Source organism: Balaenoptera borealis (assembly GCF_965194805.1).
Source record: "Balaenoptera borealis genome assembly, chromosome: 13".
NCBI classification, from domain to species: domain Eukaryota; kingdom Metazoa; phylum Chordata; class Mammalia; order Artiodactyla; family Balaenopteridae; genus Balaenoptera; species Balaenoptera borealis.
In genome coordinates this window covers 38,815,222-38,836,048 of record NC_138870.1, presented here as the reverse complement: position 1 = coordinate 38,836,048, position 20,827 = coordinate 38,815,222, and the positions used below count along the sequence as shown (strand labels likewise).

General features: G+C 37.8%; 1 protein-coding gene and 1 long non-coding RNA gene across 8 annotated transcripts in view; one reads left to right on the top strand and one right to left on the bottom strand.

Moving 5' to 3' along the window:
* The window catches only part of ARID2 (AT-rich interaction domain 2), a 167,618-nt gene extending 148,870 nt beyond the window's left edge, over nucleotides 1-18,748 (bottom strand). For 2 of the 7 annotated variants that reach the window (XM_082349315.1, XM_082349317.1), the window contains exons 1-3: nucleotides 18,513-18,747; nucleotides 18,305-18,398; nucleotides 17,144-17,241 (exon numbers count right to left, since the gene is read on the bottom strand). In XM_082349315.1, coding sequence (XP_082205441.1) covers nucleotides 17,144-17,241; nucleotides 18,305-18,398; nucleotides 18,513-18,604 — 284 coding nt within the window. In that variant the 5' untranslated portion in view covers nucleotides 18,605-18,747. Of the gene's footprint in view, nucleotides 1-9,959; nucleotides 15,943-15,965; nucleotides 16,006-17,143; nucleotides 17,242-17,341; nucleotides 17,564-18,304; nucleotides 18,399-18,512 lie in introns of those variants that run through there. The other 5 variants (XR_014233102.1, XM_082349316.1, XM_082349319.1 and 2 more) reach the window with 5 other exon arrangements.
* The window catches only part of LOC309608886, a 542,507-nt gene continuing 528,780 nt past the window's right edge, over nucleotides 7,101-20,827 (top strand). The window contains exon 1 of the long non-coding RNA XR_014233149.1: nucleotides 7,101-8,266. This is a non-coding gene — a long non-coding RNA (uncharacterized lncRNA). The remainder of the gene's footprint in view (nucleotides 8,267-20,827) is intronic.

Sequence of the window (20,827 nt, the reverse complement as noted above, 5' to 3'; positions counted from 1 at the left end):
TATAGAAATGTCCAAACCAAATCAAATCAGTTTAGTGTCAAAATAAGATTTCAAGTAACAGCAAAGCCCTTTAAGGAGAAGATTCTTATTAAGATATGACCCTAAGCATATCCCACTAGACCATTTTCCTTACTCCCAAACACTCCTTTCCAAAATAATCCACACATACTAGTCACACAAATGTGTGCCCAGGAATACCAAATATTAGAAAACATACTCTAAAGAACTCTAAATGGATGTACACCTGTCTTCAGTTCAGCCTGTTTTCATCATAAGTGTATATACTTATCCCCACTAGACCCTATTTCACATGATTTTGGAAAAACAGAAAGGAATAAAGATTGCTAAGTTACTGGAGCTAATAAACAGAAGTGCTGAGTTCCAGAGCTTGTTAAGAAAAAAAAAAAAAAAAGTGAACTTAGAAATGAAGTTGTAAAAAGTTCCTTCCAGCATAGAGATAGAAGATAAACTGAATTAATAATCTACGTAAAATCCAAAATTCCACATGACTGTAAACTAATGATGGTGGCCCTACACTCAAAAAAATAAAGTGTAGAGATACTATACATAGAAAATCCTAAAGAGGCCACCAGAAAACTACTAGAGCTAATCAATGAATTTAGTAAAGTCACAGGATACAAAATTAATACTCTCTTGCATTCCTATACACTAACAACAAAAGATCAGAAAGAGAAATTAAGGAAACAATCCCATTTACCCTTGCAAAAAAAAAGAATAAAATAGCTAAGAATAAACCTACCTAAGGAGGAAAAAGACCTGTATGCAGAAAACTGTAAGAGACTGATGAAAGAAATCAAAGACAACATAAACAAATGGAGAGATATACCATGTTCTTGCATTGGAAGAATCAATATTGTGAAAATGACGATACTACCCAAAGCAATCTACAGTTTCAATGCAATCCCTATCAAATTACCAATGGCATTTTTCACAGAACTAGAAGAAAAAATTTCACAATTTGCATGGAAACACAAAAGACCCCAAATAGCCAAAGCAATCTTGAGAAAGAAAAACGGAGCTGGAGGAATCAGGCTCCCTGACTTCAGACTATATTACAAAGCTACAGTAATCAAGACAGTATGGTACTGGCACAAAAACAGAATGGAACAGCATAGAAAGCCCAGAGATTAAACCCATGCACCAATGGTCACCTAATCTATGACAGAGGAGGCCAGAATTTACAATGCAGCAAAGACGGCCTCGTCAATAAGTGGTGCTGGGAAAACTGGACAGCTACATGTAAAAGAATGAAATTAGAATACTCCCTAACACCATACACAAAAATAAACTCAAAATGGATTAAAGACCTAAATGTAAGGCAAGACACCATAAAACTCTTAGAGGAAAACATAGGCAGAACACTCTTTAACATAAATCGCAACATCTTTTTTGACCCACCTCCTAGAGTAATGAGAATAAAGACAAAAATAAACAAGTGGGACCTACTGAAACTTAAAAGCTTTTGCACAGCAAAGGAAACCGTAAGACGAAAAGACAACCCTCAGAATGGGAGAAAATATTTGCAAACAAAGCAACTGACAAAGGATTAATCTCCAAAATATACAAACAGCTCATGCAGCTCAATATCAAAAAAACAAACAACCCAATCAAAAAATGGGCGGAAGACCTAAATAAACATTTCTCCATAGAAGACATACAGGTGGCCAACAAACACATGAAAAGATGCTCAACATCACTAATTATTAGAGAAATGCAAATCAAAGCTACAATGAGATATCACTTCACACCAGTCAGAATGGCCATCATCACAAAATCTACAAACAATAAATGCTGGAGAGGGTGTGGAGAAAAGGGAACCCCGTTGCACTGTTGGTGGGAATGTAAATTGACACAGCCACTATGGAGAACAGTATGAGGTTCCTTAAAAAACTAAAAATAGAACTACCATGTGACCCAGCAATCCCACTACTGGGCATATACCCAGAGAAAACCGTAATTCAAAAAGACACATGCACCCCAATGTTCATTGCAGCACTATTTACAATAGCCAGGACATGGAAACAACCTAAGTGTCCATCAAAAGAGGAATGGATAAAGAAAATGTGGTACATTTATACAATGAAATATTACTCAGCCATAAAAAGGAATTAAATTGGGTCATTTGTAGAGACATGGATAGACCTAAAGACTGTCATACAGAGTGAAGTAAGTCAGAAAGAGAAGAACAAATATCGTATATTAACGCATATATGTGGAATCTGAAAAAATTGGTATAGACAATTTTATTTACAAAGCAGAAATAGAGACATAGATGTAGAGAACAGAGAAGAAATGTATGGATACCGAAGGGGGAAAGGGGGGAGTGGGTGGGATGAACTGGAAGACTGGGATTGACATATATACACTATCGATACTATGTATAAAACAGATGACTAATGAGAACCTACTGTATAGCACAGGGAACTCTACTCAGTGCTCTGAGGTGACCTAAATGGGAAGGAAATCCAAAAAAGAGGGGATACATGTATACGTACAGCTGATTCACTCTGCTGTACAGCAGAAACTAACACAACATTGTAAAGCAACTATACGCCAATAAAAATTTTAAAAAAAATAAAGTGCAGCAAAAATTGGTTCATCAACTTTGAAAACAATTGGAATTCTCTATTAACCTGCTCTTCTGTAAACTGACAGTCTGAAAAAAACTGGCTCTTGGTGCTTGTTTCATAGAACCGCACAAGAAAAGGTTAAGCTTAGGGCCACATCAATGGGATACTATATTACTAATTCTGTTTAGAATTTTTCAATTCATTCAGAATTTCCCAAATTAGATTCCCCATTTGCTGAAAGGCCCACCATACCCACCAGAGTTCATAAGAACCTCCCCATGGCAGGGGATCTGATTCAGTACAACTACAATGTATCAATGTTGAATTAGGAGCTTTAAGAGGTAAATAAATTTTTTTTTTTTTAAAGTACTTGGCCCCCAAGACTTTGGTGGTAAAATAAGAGCAGCAAATTATAATTCACAAAACTAAACTCTAATTCTGACCCCATTACTTATTAGCAATGATACTTAAAGGCTTTTTTCCTCATCTATAAGATAGGATGACACCTATTTTGTAAAGCTGTAAAAATCCAGTGAGATGAATATCTGTAAAAATGAGCTATACTATATAAACTGTACTGCAGCAAACAAGTCTTTTGTAAAAAGATTTATTAAAAGATTTTTAAATAAAAAGCCACAATCCCACAACTACCCCAACTATTTTCATATTTTGCTAATATTCCCTTCAGGTGCTTCTCTTCACACACTTTTTTAATAAAGACGAAACCACGTGGAGTTCGGGGAAAACAATACAGCACGCCTTTTTTAGAGCTAGATAGCCCAGGTTCGAATACTAGCTCCTAAAATTACTAACTGTGTGACCTTGGACAAGATTCTTAAACTCCTTTGTCCTGTTTTCTCTTCTTTAACATCAGGATAATAGTAACAGTACCTATGTGATTGGGAGGTATGAAGAAGAAATGAGTTATTATAATCATTTGGTACAGTGCTTGGCACATGGCAAATTTAATAAACAGCTAAGAAAAGACAAAATTCTGCTTTTTAAAAACTTAAGATGATGTCATAAACCAAAAGTACATTATTATCTAAAGTATCATAGAAAGATTCTTTTAAAGATCTCTAGGATACTTTACACTGACTATTTTAAAAATCAATCTCCCTACCATTCCTTTGTCTAGATATTTTACAATGTATAATAGAATCCATCTATTGCTTCATACTTCCAGTAGAGGTCTCCATCTAAAAAATAATGTATCAGATTGAAAACTTTAAATTAGTATTCCTGTTATTTAAAAAAAAAAAATAGGGGCCAGCTTTATCAAATATGCAAATTTAACTTTTTCCAAGAAAAACATTAAAAAATATGGAATATCTGAAGAAAAAGTGACTTTTCCCAGTGATTGTTATATTTTGCTGTGGGTTCTCCAATAATACTCACCTCTCTTATAAAACATAATCCTTTGAACAGGAAAGGGAAAGAGATAAGACGTTGGATACAAATGATAAATCATGTGCTTATTTATCACCGCTACTGGCCAACAATTTAATACCTATGCCTCAGAGATGGTATAAGTCAGTAAAGTCATCTTAAAGTAAAAGTAAAGGTCATGTTTTGTAGTAGCAAAGAAATCGCAACAATTTCTACATTTATTCCTTTTAAATCACAATAGAGTAGCTAGAGTAATAAAGGAAGCTCTGAATTGGCTTCTACATTCCCCCTCCTATCATTCAGTAACAGTGACCTAAGACAATTCACAATTATCCTTATGCAGGCCCACCAGAAAAAATATCCTTATTTCTAGCCTACCAAAAAGCCTGGGGCTAGACCACCTTCTTAAAAGCCCTTCTAGCTAAGAATGATGATGCTATGAATTGATAGGTTCAGTAGTCATATCCAACTGTTGCTAAGTACATACTTCTTGCTCCTACCTTTAGGAATCTAAGTTTTCAGGCTCCATAAGCTATATCACTAGGCCTCTATAAAACATCAAATTTGCATATAATATTTAATGTCTACTGCAACTTAGCTCCTTAAATGTGTAAGACTTAAATGTGTAAGGTAAATATCTATAAGATTTGGTATGACCAAAAACTGACCAAGAAATTACCAAGCAATTTGCTTAAAGCTAATAAATAGTGCTGCATGTGTGCACACGCACACACGCATCCACTTAAACTAACCCCCAGAGTTTACAAACAGGGGAATAAAGAAGGAGGAATGTTCTAAGTAACTCTCAGAATTAGCAAGACTTTAATATCCAAATTATATCTAATTCTGAGGATCAAATATACAACGTAAAAACATAACACATTTGATTTAGTGATAATGGATTTGAATGGACAGACCCAAACATTTAAGATTTCTGGTTGTAACTAAAGCATGAATTTGCTTTTCATCTCCACAGGGTAGATAACCTATAAAGATGACTTGTAAATAAAGACAACTAACTACTTCTCACCTTGAGAAGATAAAAATCAAACAACTATCAAATCGTAGTTTATCCTAGTCTTAATAACATAAAAATCAAGCAATGAATTAAAAACAAAAACAAAATTATTGCCTTGTTTTTGTATAACCAGTGATGCAATGGCCAGCAAAGAATGAAATAGTGAAGAGTTCTTAATGGCCAGATAGACAAAGGTAATTTTCCTCCAAAGTTATCATTTAGCATTTTAGCTGATTTTTATTTATATATTAAATTCCTAGAAGATGAGAAATATTCACATTCAAGCATAAGCTGCAAAATAAGATTTAAAATTTTTAATAATCAGTATTAGTTCCTCTCTTGAACACTGATAATAATCACAGATTTTGAAAAATTAGTCAAACACTAGTAGATAAACATATGAAGGATATCACTAAATCTGACTTTTAAGTCTAACAGTATTATTCATTACAGATATAGAAATACTATGTTAATAGAACATACAGAGCTAAGACTGCATCAAGAGCACACAGCAGGCAGTGTCCTACTCAATGAGGAAATGATAGAACCATCCAACTAAGGTCAGCATCAAGGCAAGGAAAAGATGCCCTCGTCTCCCTAACTATTTCAAAGTGGCCAATACAATCAGACAAAAGAAAATGATTAAAGGCGTAAAATTTAGAAAAGAAGTAAAGCTATCCCCATTTGCAGATGACATACTAGTACGTCTAAAAACATTTTTTAATCAATGATAAAACTAATACAAGCGGCAAAACAATTAAGGCGCCAGATTACAATATAAAAAATCAGTAACTTTCATATAAATGATAACTAATTAGAAGATATAATGGAAGAGAAAACCACGTTTACAATAGCAAGAAAAATGATAATATACTTAAGAATAAATTTAAGAAATGTCAAAAACCTGTAAAAGGAAAACTTTAGACTCTTGAATGACACAAAAAGATTGAATAGAAGACTTTCATTTTTCTTGGCTAGGTAAACTCAATATCATCATGTCCATTCTCCTAAGGTAATTGTTTTTGATTTAATGCAATCCCCATTTAAAAAAAAAAAGAAAGAAAAAGCTTTTTTCTGAACTAGAACAAATTAATGCTAAAGTTCATATGGAAAAAAAAACATAAACAAATACCCAAGAAAACCTTGTAAAAAAAGAACTATGAGATGGGAATGGCACTACCGAATATTAAAACATGCTATATAAAGCCACAATAATTACAATATAGTGACATACCATTTCTTAACCCCCCCAGGTCGATAAAACTTCAAAAGCTTGAGAAACACATGGTAAGGCTATGGGAAACAGGTACCTTCATATACTGCTGATGGGAATGCAAAATAGTTCTCTCCTACTTGGAGAGAATCTGGTGGGAATCTGGCAGAATTTAATCAAATACATATGCCTTTATTCTTTGATTATTGCATCAACCCCCACTTTAGTAATTTACTCTGAAGATCCATCTCCAAAAATTTGAAAATAGGTTTGCATAAGGCTACTAGATTTGCAGATTATTCATGTGACATTATTTGTTATTGTAAAATACTGGAAACAACCTAAGTGTCATTACGTAGGAGACTGGATGAATAAAGTAGGATATAACCACACAATGGAATACTATGCAGCTGTTAAAAACAAAAGAACTTTATGAACTTTAGAGTTACAGGCAAGATATTGGGCTGGCCAAAAAGTTCGTTCGGGTTGTTCCGTAACGTCATGCACAAACATTTTGGCCAACCCAATACATTAAGGGAAAAAAAGCAAAATAAAAAAATAGTGTGCGGGTTTCCCTGGTGGCGCAGTGGTTGAGAATCTGCCTGCCGATGCAGGGGACACGGGTTCGAGCCCTGGTCTGGGAAGATCCCACATGCCACGGAGCGACTAGGCCCGTGAGCCACAACTACTGAGCCTGCGCGTCTGGAGCCTGTGCTCCGCAACGAGAGAGGCCGCGGCAGTGAGAGGCCCGCGCACAGCGATGAAGAGTGGCCCCCGCTCGCCGCAACTGGAGAAAGCCCTCGCACAGAAACGAAGACCCAACGCAGCCATAAATAAATAAATAAATAAAATTAAAAAAAAAAAAAAAGTCAATTACTTTAAAAAAAAAAAAAAATAGTGTGCATTCTTAATGTTAAGATGGGGAACTAAAAATGCATGTATATACCTCATTTTTACAAAACAAAACACAAACAAAAAAACAGGAAGGATAACCGGAAACTACTGGTTACCAAAAGAGCATGGGTAGGAATGGGGCAGAAGTGACAGGGAAGAAAAGAGGGTAGAGGGTAAACTCCAAGCATATCTTTTCTTAAATTTTGATTTTAGAATCTTAAGGGTTTTATATATTCATAAATAAAATTAAAGGAACAAATAATGGGGAAAACACAAAATTGAATACAAACGGAAAAAATGTGAACTTTACTGTTTTAAGTGAATAACTATACCCAGAAAAATAGAATCCAGTCACTGTGAACCTTTTTTAACACAATTATTTACAGATATAAAGTCAGTCTGAACACAAAAAGAAATGCAAACAAATTTGTAACTCCACTTGGCAGGTTTGTTGTTTGTAGTGGTATGGGTATAACAATTCTGAAACTATTCTCTATGTGTTACAAAACTAGCAAGATAAGTAAATACACTGGTGTTAGGAATTAGGGTTCTCAATGCAGTTAAAGGGAGATACATGGAATGGAAGAAGGCAAGAGAAAACGTGTGTGGATTGTAATTAGAGATATCAGTATAGCCTTATGATTTGCAAAATGTGTATATTCATATTTAAAATAAGTAAACTTGCTAGCTCTGCCCTCTGAAAGGGCCCAGAAGAAAAGATAACCCAATAACAATGGGTACATCTACCACCCAGATTTGGTTTCTATATACCATTCCACACTAAAAGGAACCAGGACTTCTTGAAGAAATAGCTGATGCTACAGCAGGGAAAGCAAAACACAAGTTGACTCTAGAAGATCTTATTTTGTCAGAAAGCAAGAAAGAGCTCAAAAATAATAGTAACTTGATAAAAATACACAGAAGGCAGCTTGAAAGGGCTCCTCCTGGCCAAACTGAAGCAGCAAAATGCATAACTGTAATAGACTTTAATCCATTGTATAATATAAAACTCTAATAAATAAAAAATAAAAATATTTTCCGTATCATAGATTGCCAACTAATAAGATGTAGAAGAAATGATAAAATTAGAAAATAAACATCATACAGCCATCATAATAATTGTTTCAGGCAAGAATCATCAATGGATATTAAAACCACTAGGTAAAAGTTTGACAGTGAGCAAGATATTTACAGTCTCAAAGTACGTCTCCACGGGTCATTTGCTAATTACAAAACAGAAAATGGAAACTTTACAGTGGAGAAACCAGGAGGACACCACCTTAACCAAAGTTAATGTCAGCAATAATGGGAAAAAGTGACATCACATACCTCCTGCCAAAAATGCTTAACCTAAATCTAATCCTGAAAAAAACCTCAGAAAAATCCAAATTTTATAGCACAGTTGACCCATACTCTTCAAAAATGGTAGTATCACAAAAGACTGAAGAACTAGAGATAACTAAATGTGATACAAGATCACAGATTAGGGATGGGTGGGTATGACAGCTATAAGACATCTTTGGGGCAACTGGTAAAATTTGAATAAGATCTGTATATAATACAGATAATATGATTATATTCATGTTAAGTTTTCTGAATTTGATTATTTTACTATTGTTATATAAGAGAATGTTTTTATTCTTAATATACACTTAATTAGGAGGAAAGGGCATTATAACTGTAATGACAGCAAATGATTAAACAACAGTAATGATAACAATTATAATAATGTGTGTATATATGTATACACACCATCACATATAAAAAGGAAAACACAAAGCAAATGTGGCAAAATAACAATTGGTCAATATAAATGAAGTGTAAACAAGAATTCACATACAGAAAGCGAAAAAAAGGTTTAACAATTCTGAAAAAAGAAAACATAGGAAGGACAAAAAATGATAGGTTTATCATTTCTCTCTCAACCAGATTTTTTACTACCAAATTAATACATCGCAATGGGGGGCTACCTGGAAAAACTACTCAAAAATTCAGAAGTTTGACTTTTTAATGGTGTAAACTAAAAAGGTTATACCAAACCACTTAAGCACTCTTGACCTATTACTTGTGAGTGCACTTGGAGGTACAGCCTGCTTAGGTACTAAATACTGTTTATGAAGTACTAAGTGGTCTGATCTGTGCTCAAGTACATTGAAAATTCACTTAACCTATGAACCATTATGGAAAGTGTGATCAACTTGGGCATTATTACTGACACATTTAAATTCAACCCCACCTCTAAAGTACAACAGGTTAGGGCCCTAACCATGGTCTCTCCTTTGTCTTATTTTAATGGAAGAATGTTCCTACTGACCTCATGTATGTTATATTAACATTTTATTTATTTAAAATAGCCAGTGGGCTAGGAGAGGAGCAAAAACAAATTTCATTTGAAAACACGTCACCATGAAAGATGTGTATATTATAATTATATAATAAACATCATCTCTGTGCACAGAGCAGCTGACCACTGAACACTATTAAGTAAGAATTTACCAAGTACAATAGTTAAGAACTCAGAAAGAAAGAATTAAAGATACTTGCCATATATCCCATTAAGATGTATATTCAAACAATATTCTTGTACAACTTTATTCAAATCCTACTTCATAAAAAGCAACACTTTGGCTTGGTCCCATTACACAGTAATGAAAAAAGTCATTTACCGAAAGAAGCAAAAGATAAACATACTAGGTCATGGAATATACCTGAAGATATTTAACAACTGTGGATAATGGAGGGTTATGTATAAAACAAAGCTTTGTAAAATGTAAAGCAGGTCTATCACCAGGGAAAAGAATGGAAAGGTAAAGGGGAGAAAGTGTGGTTTGAAAATATATAAAATAAACCTTACCAAGTGGCAATTATGGCTGACACTTAAGATTGAAAGTTGCATATAACCTACAGCCTTTTTTGTTTTTTTTCAGTAGCCCATATGCTCCAGAAGAAAAGAGTCTGAGTGGTGTAAAGAAATTCTTTTCTAAGTGTTATTTTTTCTGAGATTAAATAACATCAATTACTTCTGAAATCTGAAATGATAAAAATAAAATCTCACATACGAAAAGTTTGAAACATGAAGATAAAGCGCATTAAACAAGACAAGCTATTGTTAGTATTGTTATTTTTAAAGGAATTTATACAATATAAGTTAACTCCCCTAAGCAGTACTGAGATAGACCAACAAAATCCTCACAAAGAGAAAAAGCGGTCAGTAAATTCAATAAAATAAATGGCATTCCATTTGGGGAAAATATTATAAAGTTGTATTTAAAAACAAAACCTAGATATTAAGAAATTTTATTTTTAATTAAATTTTTAAAATCCAAATTACTATACAAATACAGTTAGGATAAGCTCAAATTGGTAGTTCATTTACCCCTTTTTTTCCCTTTAACTTAAGTGGAGCCCTTGTTATCTTCTCTAGAGCCCAGAAACAAAGTAGGGTGTGTCCAGGCTCTGCTTAGAGATGACAGGTGCAGCTTGAGCAGGTGCCCCTAGACCAGATGTCACCTAGAGGTTTTGCTCTGGATGCAGCCCTGGCCAACATGTTGGTGCCAAGTTAAACCAGTTATCTCAGCAACTCAATTGGTTTAATTCCAACACTTAGATCAGCTGTTCTCAAACTTCAGTGTACTTAAGAATCACCTGGGGCATATTTTAAAAAAATACAGTGTTTTAGACCATTAAGTCATAAAACCACTGATCAATCTTAGCACCACTAAGACAGGACAACTAAACATTATATGCCTCATAATCTGATGAAAAGCACAGCACTACCTATTAAAGTACACCTAAAATACTAAACTTGAATTTTTTCAATCTTTAAATCTAATAGTTTTTAGGAAATAGATACAGGGGAGAGAGGAACAAGTTAACTGACACTAGAAGGAAGAAGTCAACCAAATCTAGAATTTAGGGCATTCTAAAGGACAACTGACCCCATTACTTCAATAAATCAGTGGCGTGATAGGAAAAGGGAGCTGTTAAGAGACTAATGAGATAAAAGAGCCAAAACAAGAGATTCAGCCCCACCATAAAATTCTCTTGCAGTAAGATGGGGTGGATCTGCAAACACTAATTTAGATATTGATGGACGTATGAATCTATCATTTGGGGACAATAATTCATAACGCAGTATCTATTCCTAGATATCACCAAGAGATTCCAGTTCCAGCAATAGATCACTGCAATATACTTAGTCACAAGGGCATATATCTTATAGAAACGAATTAACTTTGAATTCACAGCATAATGAATACTCAAAAAGTATCCAAGCACAAGTGATATTTTTTAATGTTTGAAACAAAAAAATATATGTTAGACCCTATTTTAATAAGACAATTCTTGGAAAGCACAATAAAATTCATAGAAAACCTGAATGCTACTGAGAGTGACAATTTGCTCTAAACCATCTCTATATTCCAGGTCCCCCAAAAGTTTTATATCCTAAGTGAATCCATTAATAATCTTTACGATAGGTAACCAATACTAGTATCGATCACCATATATACATTTTTGTGTACTTCTGAATAAAAAGAATCAACCTGCTTATTTCCTGAACTCTACTATGGATAACTGAACTAACCATATTATTTACATTTATTTTAAATTCAAAAGCCAATGCTTTTGCTTTTCGTAACAATTATGCTTACAATTTCAAACCATAAAATATTTGATGACAATCTTTAATCCTAACATCTCCATTTTTATCTCCAGTAAGTTTGGTCCTTAAACCAAGATCTACTTCTAAACAGCTTTCCCTAAAGTCAAAATTCATGATTATGATCTATGTTTTTGAAATGGTAGAACTGAAGCAAATACAGATTTTAGCATGACTATCATATTTCAACAAAAGTAATTACTATTCTGCAAAACAATGTGACCAATGATTTGGCTACCTTTCTCTTCCTGGCAATGAACACAAGATAATTTTAATGTCCCCTATTCGAACAACTATTTAAGTATTACCAATATAATTCTGCACAGCAATTGATAAAGATAAGCAAATAATAGAACCATAAAAATCATTTAAATCTGTATTTATATATATCTATATAAATATACATAATTACCTCTCATTTCTCATTTTCCATATTTAAAATTTTTCTTCCTTTACCCTCATTACTTCTAGCTCAGGGTTTCCCAAACTGTGCTCCACAGAACTTAGTAGATGTTCCGCAAACATTCCCCTGCGATGTACGGTAGTGTTTGGGAACCATCATTTACCATAGGTGGAGGCAGGGAGGTAATAAATAGTGTTTCTCCAAATTGTCTTGAGATCCACAACTCACATTAACAAAATACAGTCTCTACGAAGTCCTTCAATGAAGTAACACAAATTTATCGTTATTACTCAAATTCATTTAGTCTTTTTTCAAGGAAACATACTGACATTTCAGGAAAACAAGTGCTTCATACAGCACAAATTGGGAATCTCCACTCTAATTGATCCTGAATACCCAAGAGTGTGGTGACGATGGTGGTGCCAGATGAAAGCAGTAGAAAGAGAACCACTCCCCATATGTCCTCTACTTCCTAATTCAAACAAACCCTATATTTACTAGCAAACTTGAGGAGGGACTGTACCGCTCTGGAAAATGCCCAATAAGCAGCCTTCCCCCAAATAATAATGAAAAACACTCTAAATACTTTACCTAAAAACATGCAGTACTGAGTACTTACTCACTGACTAATGCACCTACATTCCAGTGAATTAAAATGTTTGTTTTTCCTTCCTTTTCCAACTTCCAATATCATTTCATTTCAGATTATAAAATATTCACAGAAGTGATATACTTCTCTATCAGTCATAGTGGATTTTACACACAATCAACTGAAAATACTGAATCAACAACAGAGAAGAGGTAGGATTATAAGAGTGCTCCTCTTTAGAAGCAGACAATTTTAGTTCACAGCTAAGGCAGAAAATTTAAATGCAAAAAAGCATATAAACATTTCTGGGAGTTACAGTTAAGTTCTTAGTTTGTGTCCTCAGTGAAAACTATCCACCCTGGAAAGAGTTAGATTTATTTCTACTTGAGGGCAAATTTAAGCTATTTAAAACATGGTTTCTAAGACACAACACTAACCTAGCTGAGGTCTCATAAGTCTTTCAACTTTTTCTACTTTCCACTCCTCCTTTCAACAAGTTTGCACACCCTCTAAACTGTAACAGAATATGAGAAGATATCAAAATCAGGTTTGTTCAAAATGAAAGGTTATAGTTTACAAAATTAATTTTTAAATGCATATATGAATAATTTATTTAGATACAATTTTTCTTCCAGTCTTCATATTACTTTTATTTTCCTTCCTTAAATAAGGAGAGCAATCTCCATTTATCAATTCTGTTGATACACAAACTCAATGTATTACTTTATTTACTTATATTACAGTTTTGAAGCATTCTTTCATTTAACCTCATGATTCATAAAAGACTTTCTCTTAAAAAAAGTGATCTACATGGTAGACACTAACCACCCAGCACACAAGTGTATTCATTCTATTTACCTGATAAATATAAACTTTAATTGGTATAATTTAAGGCAGGGCTTCATCCACCAAGGGGGGAAAAAAATAAATAAATTCACGATGAAACTGAAAATTCACTATAGCGGGTACAATTCTACAATTAAGTTTCTGACTATTCCAAAGGTAGGTACATGTAAAAAAATCATTTTATAAGAAAATCAGTAATATACAGTGTTGTAAAACAAATTTTTTTAAGTCCAAGGTATTTCACCTCCTTTTCAAAAAATCAAGTTTTATAATGGAAACATCAACTTAACCTTGACTATAGCTGTACTATTGGCATCAGTAAGCTAAAACAAAATTCTTCAACTATTTGAAATATTTACCTAAATCTTCATACCAAGGTTTCAAATTCTTAACAAAAAGTAAGAGCAGTAAATTGTCCCCCAATCTTAGCACCAAAACAAAATGAAAATATAAAATTAACTGAGTAAATATGGAAAACACTGGGTATAAATACACTCAGGAATAAATTTAACCATAAGTAATTTCCAATTATATTTTAATTTCTTAAAATCACTTTGACTAACAAAGTGAATTCATAATAGATTGATTAAATATTACTGAACACATATCAAGAATACAACTTTTTTGTCCAATTAACAAATGTCCCTAAAGCCATTTAGATACTTTTGCACTTTAACTTCTTCATCTACAAAATGTGGGAAATTATTAACTTATCCTTTTATACTTATAAAGATATTCTAATAATGAACATCTGTGGAATATATTGAGATGTACATGCCAAGAACGGAACTAAGTGAAAACAAAATACATAGACATAATAGATGAGTAATATCCAAGCTTTAAATATAGTACTTTTACACATTATCAGTAGGCACTTTTATTTTTAAAAATTAACTGCCAATGTTAAAACAAATAATCAATTGCATTTTCAATTTTAGACTTTGAGAAATTTTTGTAGACAATCTACAACTGAATAAGTGTATGTTTGACACAATCAAGCTAACTTTTGGCAGACCACTAAACTCAAGTCTCTGTATTTGATGTCTATGTCTGTTAGAATGGCCAGCATATTAGTTTGTTCTTCTTTATTTAAATGTCTGCAATATCATGAAAATATATCATAAAATACCAGGCTAACAGCTACCCCTCTAACTACAGAGGAATGTCAGCAAATTTTAAACTTCTAAACAAGAACACATGTAATGACAGTCCTTACAATAAGTCAAATGAAACAGCAGTTCATATTAAAAAAAAATTAGTCCACCTGTGATTTATAAAACACACTGCATTATCTACTCATCAGAAACCATGATACTCAATTTGACATATCAAAGAGGGAACTTACAAAGTCACTTGATTACTGTTGGTTACTATGAAGAGGCACTCTTATGGTTAAGTAACAGAATTACTGTGAAAGCTTGGCATCCTGTCTGCCAGTTAAGATTTTTCAGAGGAAGGTGTAAAACCCATCATAATACATGTCCTCCAACTGTGCAATATTACACCACTATGGAAAAAAACCTTCCAAGGTTGGTAGTACCCAATTTTTGACCAGCATATTTCTTTTGTATTTCTTTACAAGCCATGCAAATCTTCACATGGTTTTATTTTCCAAAACAAATACTTCAACTTTTTTCCTAGTAGCCTAGCTACAACCCTACAAAAAACAAACCTGGAGAGTGACATATGGAGGAAAAACAAGTTTAGCTAAGGACATAGTTCAAAATGTAGCTTCTAATAAGAGCATAAAACTCAAACTGACCCGAGAACAATACAGAGTTGTGAACAATCTTGAAACTACTACTGTTAAAAACAGTATCATCAATGGATGATAGATCCCAAGATAGAAATCACAACTGGAAAAACAATATTTATGTAACTTATAATAAACTGGGAGTCTAGCCATTTGATTATGCTAAAGCTCTATTAGTATGAATGTAAACTCTTCAGAAAAACACACATCCCATGAAACATATATATCATACAGTACCTTCTGGATATTAAAATCAATCAATCAATCATCCAATAAATATCAGGCATAACTTAACATGTATTTTAAACGGTCTAAAATCCAAATGGTTCAAACTGATTACCAGAAAACCAGGACATGTATTAACAGTACTCCTCTCAATATTATAAATGAAAATGAGCAAGTAAGTATCACCATAAATAAAAAATTTTCTACTTCTCACCACATTACTAAATCAACAATTTTGAAGGTTAATTTTGTTTTACTTTGTTTTTTGTTTCAGTCTTTTATTTTAAAATGCACTCTGACACATGCCATCACACCCTCACAAGAGATAACAACTAACCATATTTAATATTTTCTAGACTTCTGTGTAACTCAGTAACTACTCACAAAGTTCTGCAAACTCTTCAGCTTCAAGCCTGAAGTCAATCTAAGATAGCCAACAGAAAGTACACCTGTGCAATTACTGCATTTCCTATTCCAGAATGCTGAACATAACACAGAATATCTACATCTGGATATTGCATTTGGAGCAATGATAAACGCCAAGCTCAAATTATGCAGAAGCCACATTACCTAAAAGGCCATCCTATAACATCATTATTAAAAAGCAATAAATGTGAAGAGCATTATTTTAGTTTTAAATAACAAACACCAACTAAAGAGCCTTTATGAGTAAGTAAAATAAATATTAAAAATAAAAGATGACCTCATAATAAATTACAATATAAAAATATTCCTAGGAGAAAAACTGAGAAAAAATTAAGGCTGAATCACAAAATATATTATCTAAACTGTATCACATGCCAACTAAAGAAGAAATTTACTTTGTCAAATAAATAGTCAAAAAAGAAGGGGAAGAATGAAGGAAAATCCAAATCAAAGTATTCCACTTTGCAGTATCCCTAATTTTCCTAAATAGATAATAATCCTTTTAAAGGTTTTTAAGTCATTCAAAAATTCCAAAAAAAAAAAAAATATATATATATATATATATATATTTTATATATATATATATATTTTAAGAACAATCCTGGTCACTTAAGGCACCAACATGCTATGCTATGCAGAAATATTCTACTGAAAAACTACTCAGTGACACGGTTCCACACAGAGGTTTCATTTTTTTAAAGAATCTTAAAGTCAGAATTTTAAAAGGCAAAGGAGTTTCCAAAACAAAGAAAAAAATTTCCCAAGGGATCCGAAGTTTCATTAATTATCTTAACTCTTACTAAGCATCACCTTTCTGCCCCTCTGTGGATATCAAACAATCAATAACTATGTCACCAAAGAATGTTTACCAAGATGGGGGTGGGGTGTCACCTGTAATGATTCTGTATGAAAAATGTAAACAATCCCAAAATAGGTGAGGAAAACTTTCACCTTCTTATAATCTCAGTTTACGGATATTTAATGTTTCTCAGACTGAAATTAACAGAAGTTTAGACTGTTTTGGTGTGCAAGGTTTGTTTCTTGTTTGGGGATTTTTTTTTTTTCTTTTTGCTAAAACAAATCTCCCCATAAATCCCTTATTCCCAAACACTGTTGGAAGAGTCACTACTACTCACCGCAAGTAATACTGTTTTAAAGCAAAGGCAGCGTTAGAACAACTTCTGGGAAAGTTGAACTCTTCAACAATTTCTCCCCACTGATTCTTCTCAGAAACCTGTTAAAAACACAGCCACACTTGTCTGAAAGTGCACAATTCAAGAAAACTCTAACCTAACTCTGAAATAAATACCCATTCTACAGAGATCTGCAGATACCTCAGGCATCAGTGGGTGATTCGGCTCGATCCGTAAGAGTAACTAAGCAAGGGCTGCTTGAATCACCGTGTTTTCACCCGAGAGCCCAGTATTTAAGAGCACTTGTTTTGTTTGGGGGGCGGGGGGGGGTTGGTGGGTTTGTTTTGTTTTTGAAGCCCGGACAATAACCAATCGCAAGTCCCTCTGTCGCCCCCTTTTAAATCTCAACGCGGTCCGTTTACACTAAAAAAAAAAAAAAAAGTTCAAAAGGATCAATACTGTTCCGGAGAGCGACGTCCGCAGGTTCTGGGGGGGCCGGGGCCGATTCCGATCCCTCTCCCAGATCTATCCATCTCCATAGGCCCTTCTTTGAGGCCTACAGCTTCTGCCTAGCCTTGAAGCCTAAGATGGCTATTTGGAGACAGGTCCTGGTTTCTTTTGTTAGCTGTATAAACCGAGAGCGAAGGGGCCGAGGCTGTGCCCCCGGCTGCCGGGATCATTTCGCAGCCGATTATCGATGTTAAACCTGCCCGCGCTAATTTTGAGTTGCACGAAAACTGCTCTCAGAGTCTGTGTGTGTCTGTGTCTCCGCCTGTGCTAGAGCGGCAGCGGCGGCAGAGCTGACTCGCGAGCGAGCGGGCGGGCGCGGGCGCGGGGCGGGCGCGGGGCTCGGGCGGGCGCCCCGCACGCCCGCACTCCCCGCCGCGGCGCTCAGACCCCGCCGGGCCGGCCGGGCACCGGGTAGGGCGCGAGCCGGCGCCGGGCCGCCCGCCCGCCGAGCCCCGCGCCCGCCGCGCGCACGCGAGCCACCAGGCCAAAAACAGCCCCGCCGCCGTCCGCCTCCGTGCCACCGGCTGGGAGCGAAAAGAACGCCTCTGGCCCCCGCGGGCCACCCCCCCGGCCCCGAGCGCCCACTCCGGGGTCAAAGGAGACTTTTTGGAGGAGACCAGTGAGAGGGAAATACAAATTAAAACTTCCACTCACCTTCGCGAATCCGCCTAAAGTAGTGACTCTGGTGTAGAGACCGTGAAGATCCAGCTCCTTCCCACCCACCGCAGGGATTTTTTTAAAAGGCGACCTGCGGGAGAGAGAAAGCCCCGCACTTGTCAGCCGGGACCCCGCGGCGGCCCGGGCGGGAGAGCCCCGTTCGCCCCGGCTCGCCCCGGCGCTGCCCCCCCGGTTCTGCTCTCACCCTCTGCTGTGGTGGAACTGCCGCAGCTCGTCCAGGAAAGCGAGTCCCTTTCTCCGCTCGTCCGGAGGCGCCTTCCCCGTCGAGTTTGCCATTATTTTTTAGAAGGAGGTTTTAAAAAAACCCAGATCGGTGTTTTAAAAGCGCCCCCCGCTCCCTGCGCTTCCTACCAGAGCCCGGAGCCCATTCCTCGGCCGGCGGCGGCGGGGCTCAGTCATGGGCCGGCGGTGGCGGCGGCGGCGGCGGCGGCGGCGGCGGCGGCGGCGGCGGCGGCGCAGGGAGGGAGGGAGGGAGGGGGAGGAGGAGGAGGAGGAGGGGAAGGAGGGAGCAGGAGGCCAAGGGGAGAGGAGGGAAGGAGGGAGGGGAATTTCTAAAAAAGTTTAAAGAAATCGGAGCGAAACTAGAGGGGCAGGCGACTGCCGGATCCGCGCGAAGCCGCGGGGCGAGCGCGGCCCCCACCCCTTCCTTCCCTCCCTCCCGCGGCCCGGCTCTCGCCCGCCTCTCAGCGCCGCCGGCCCAGGCGGCTCGGCCCGGGGACGCGATTCAACATGGTGCTGCTGCCGGGGGCGCGCGAGCGGGCGAGGGGAAAGGCGAGCCGACGGTGAAGGGCCGGGGCGGCCGGAGGCCCGGTAGTTTCGGCGGCGGCGGCGGCGGCGGCGGCGGCGGGGCTGGGGCAGGCGGGGCTGGGGGTGGGGAGGGGGAGGTCTGTGTGGTGGTTTGTGGAAAGCGGGGTGACAGCGTGTATTCCGGCCGCAGCTCCGCGGGGCCCTCGCACACATTCACGCGCGGCCTCGCGGCCGGGGCGTCCCCGGGCAGAAGGCACCGGCGGCAGCCGAGCCGCTGCGCGCCGCCTGCCCGCTTCCCTCCCCGCCAGCCTCCCTCTCTGCCGCCTCCGGCGCCGCCGCCACGGCCGGGCAGCCAGCGCCGCACAGCGACCCCCGAGGGCCGGCCGCGGCACTGCGCCTGGCTCCACACCGCCCCGGCAGCTCCTCGCGGGGAACAATAGACTCGGCTCGCCGGGCTTAGGGTTCATCTGCAATGTGCCGCACATTTCACACGCACACAAAGCCGGCGGAAAGGGGGGAGGCGCGGGGAAACGGCCACTACCGGTTGTTCCAGGGTTAGGGGTGGAGGCGATGTTCGCGTCCCCGGCCCGGCTGTTGGAAGGGCCGCCTCGGAATCCCCGCCCGCCCGACAGAACCGGTGTGGCGCTCGGGAGGGAAAGGAATCCCAGAGGGGCAGCTCCTCACGCTACGCATCATTCACTGATCGGAATAAAGTCAATCTGTCACCTTTTTTTTTTTTTTTTTTTTTTAAGGTCTAAAAGAATCGGCTTTTCTGAGCCTTGTGCTAGTATTTGGGGGCCTGGTTAGCACATTTTCCATGAATTATCCACGGACTAACTTTAGCAAACTATAAATTAAATACAATGTGAACTGCCTGTCCTAGTTCTATGGAAATAGAGTCATGCTCTTAATTCATCTTGACTTTGGTTGGTTTCACTTCTCAAACAAGATTATTCTGTGTTGAGTTATGCAAACAGTAATTAAACTGGTTGGGAAGCAATCTTTTGAACTTTGACGATAATAATTAACGTTTATATTTTTCTATTAAGGTATCATAAAGATAGTGCGCTTAAAACAAATATTGAATAAAACCTTATGTTTTTGCTTTCTCTCAAGTGTCTTAAATGCGATATTTTTGAAGCTTAAAAAAGGCTGTTTAAATGGGAGACGCAACATCTCAACAAATACTACCACAAGTTTGCATCTACAAGGGGTGTTGCAGTCAGCCCTTTGCTACGAATGCTAAGCTTCACGAGATGTGAAACGTATCATTATTCCCATTTCCGCGATGGCCACTACGGGCAAAGTCACCAACACCCAAGGTCACAGGCTAGTAAAGGTCTGGCTGGGTTATTTCAGGTAGTGATTCCAATGAGAACATTTATTTGGTGGTGAAAAGAATTATGTAATACAGTCCAGCATGCTTCCGGTGCTCACTCTAGGAAACGGATTTCTTTCCCAAGTAAAGTTTGTCTCTTAAATGCGGTCGGAACAAGGCTGTGGCTAGGAAGTTCCTGACACCCAAGGGCCACTAAGTGTCTCGGAAGCCTGTGAGGGGCGGAGACCCAGCCGGGGGAGTGGAGGAGCGAGGCCAGGGCCGGAGGCGAGGGGGGGGCGGGGCAGGAGGGAGACCAGTTCATCTGTCCCTTCCCCCACCGGTCCTCCTAGGGGTGGTGGAGATGTGGGCCGCAGAGCCGCGAGGCCCGATCTGTGCGGATTCCCTAAACGCCGCACTTGCGCACAGCCCCTTAC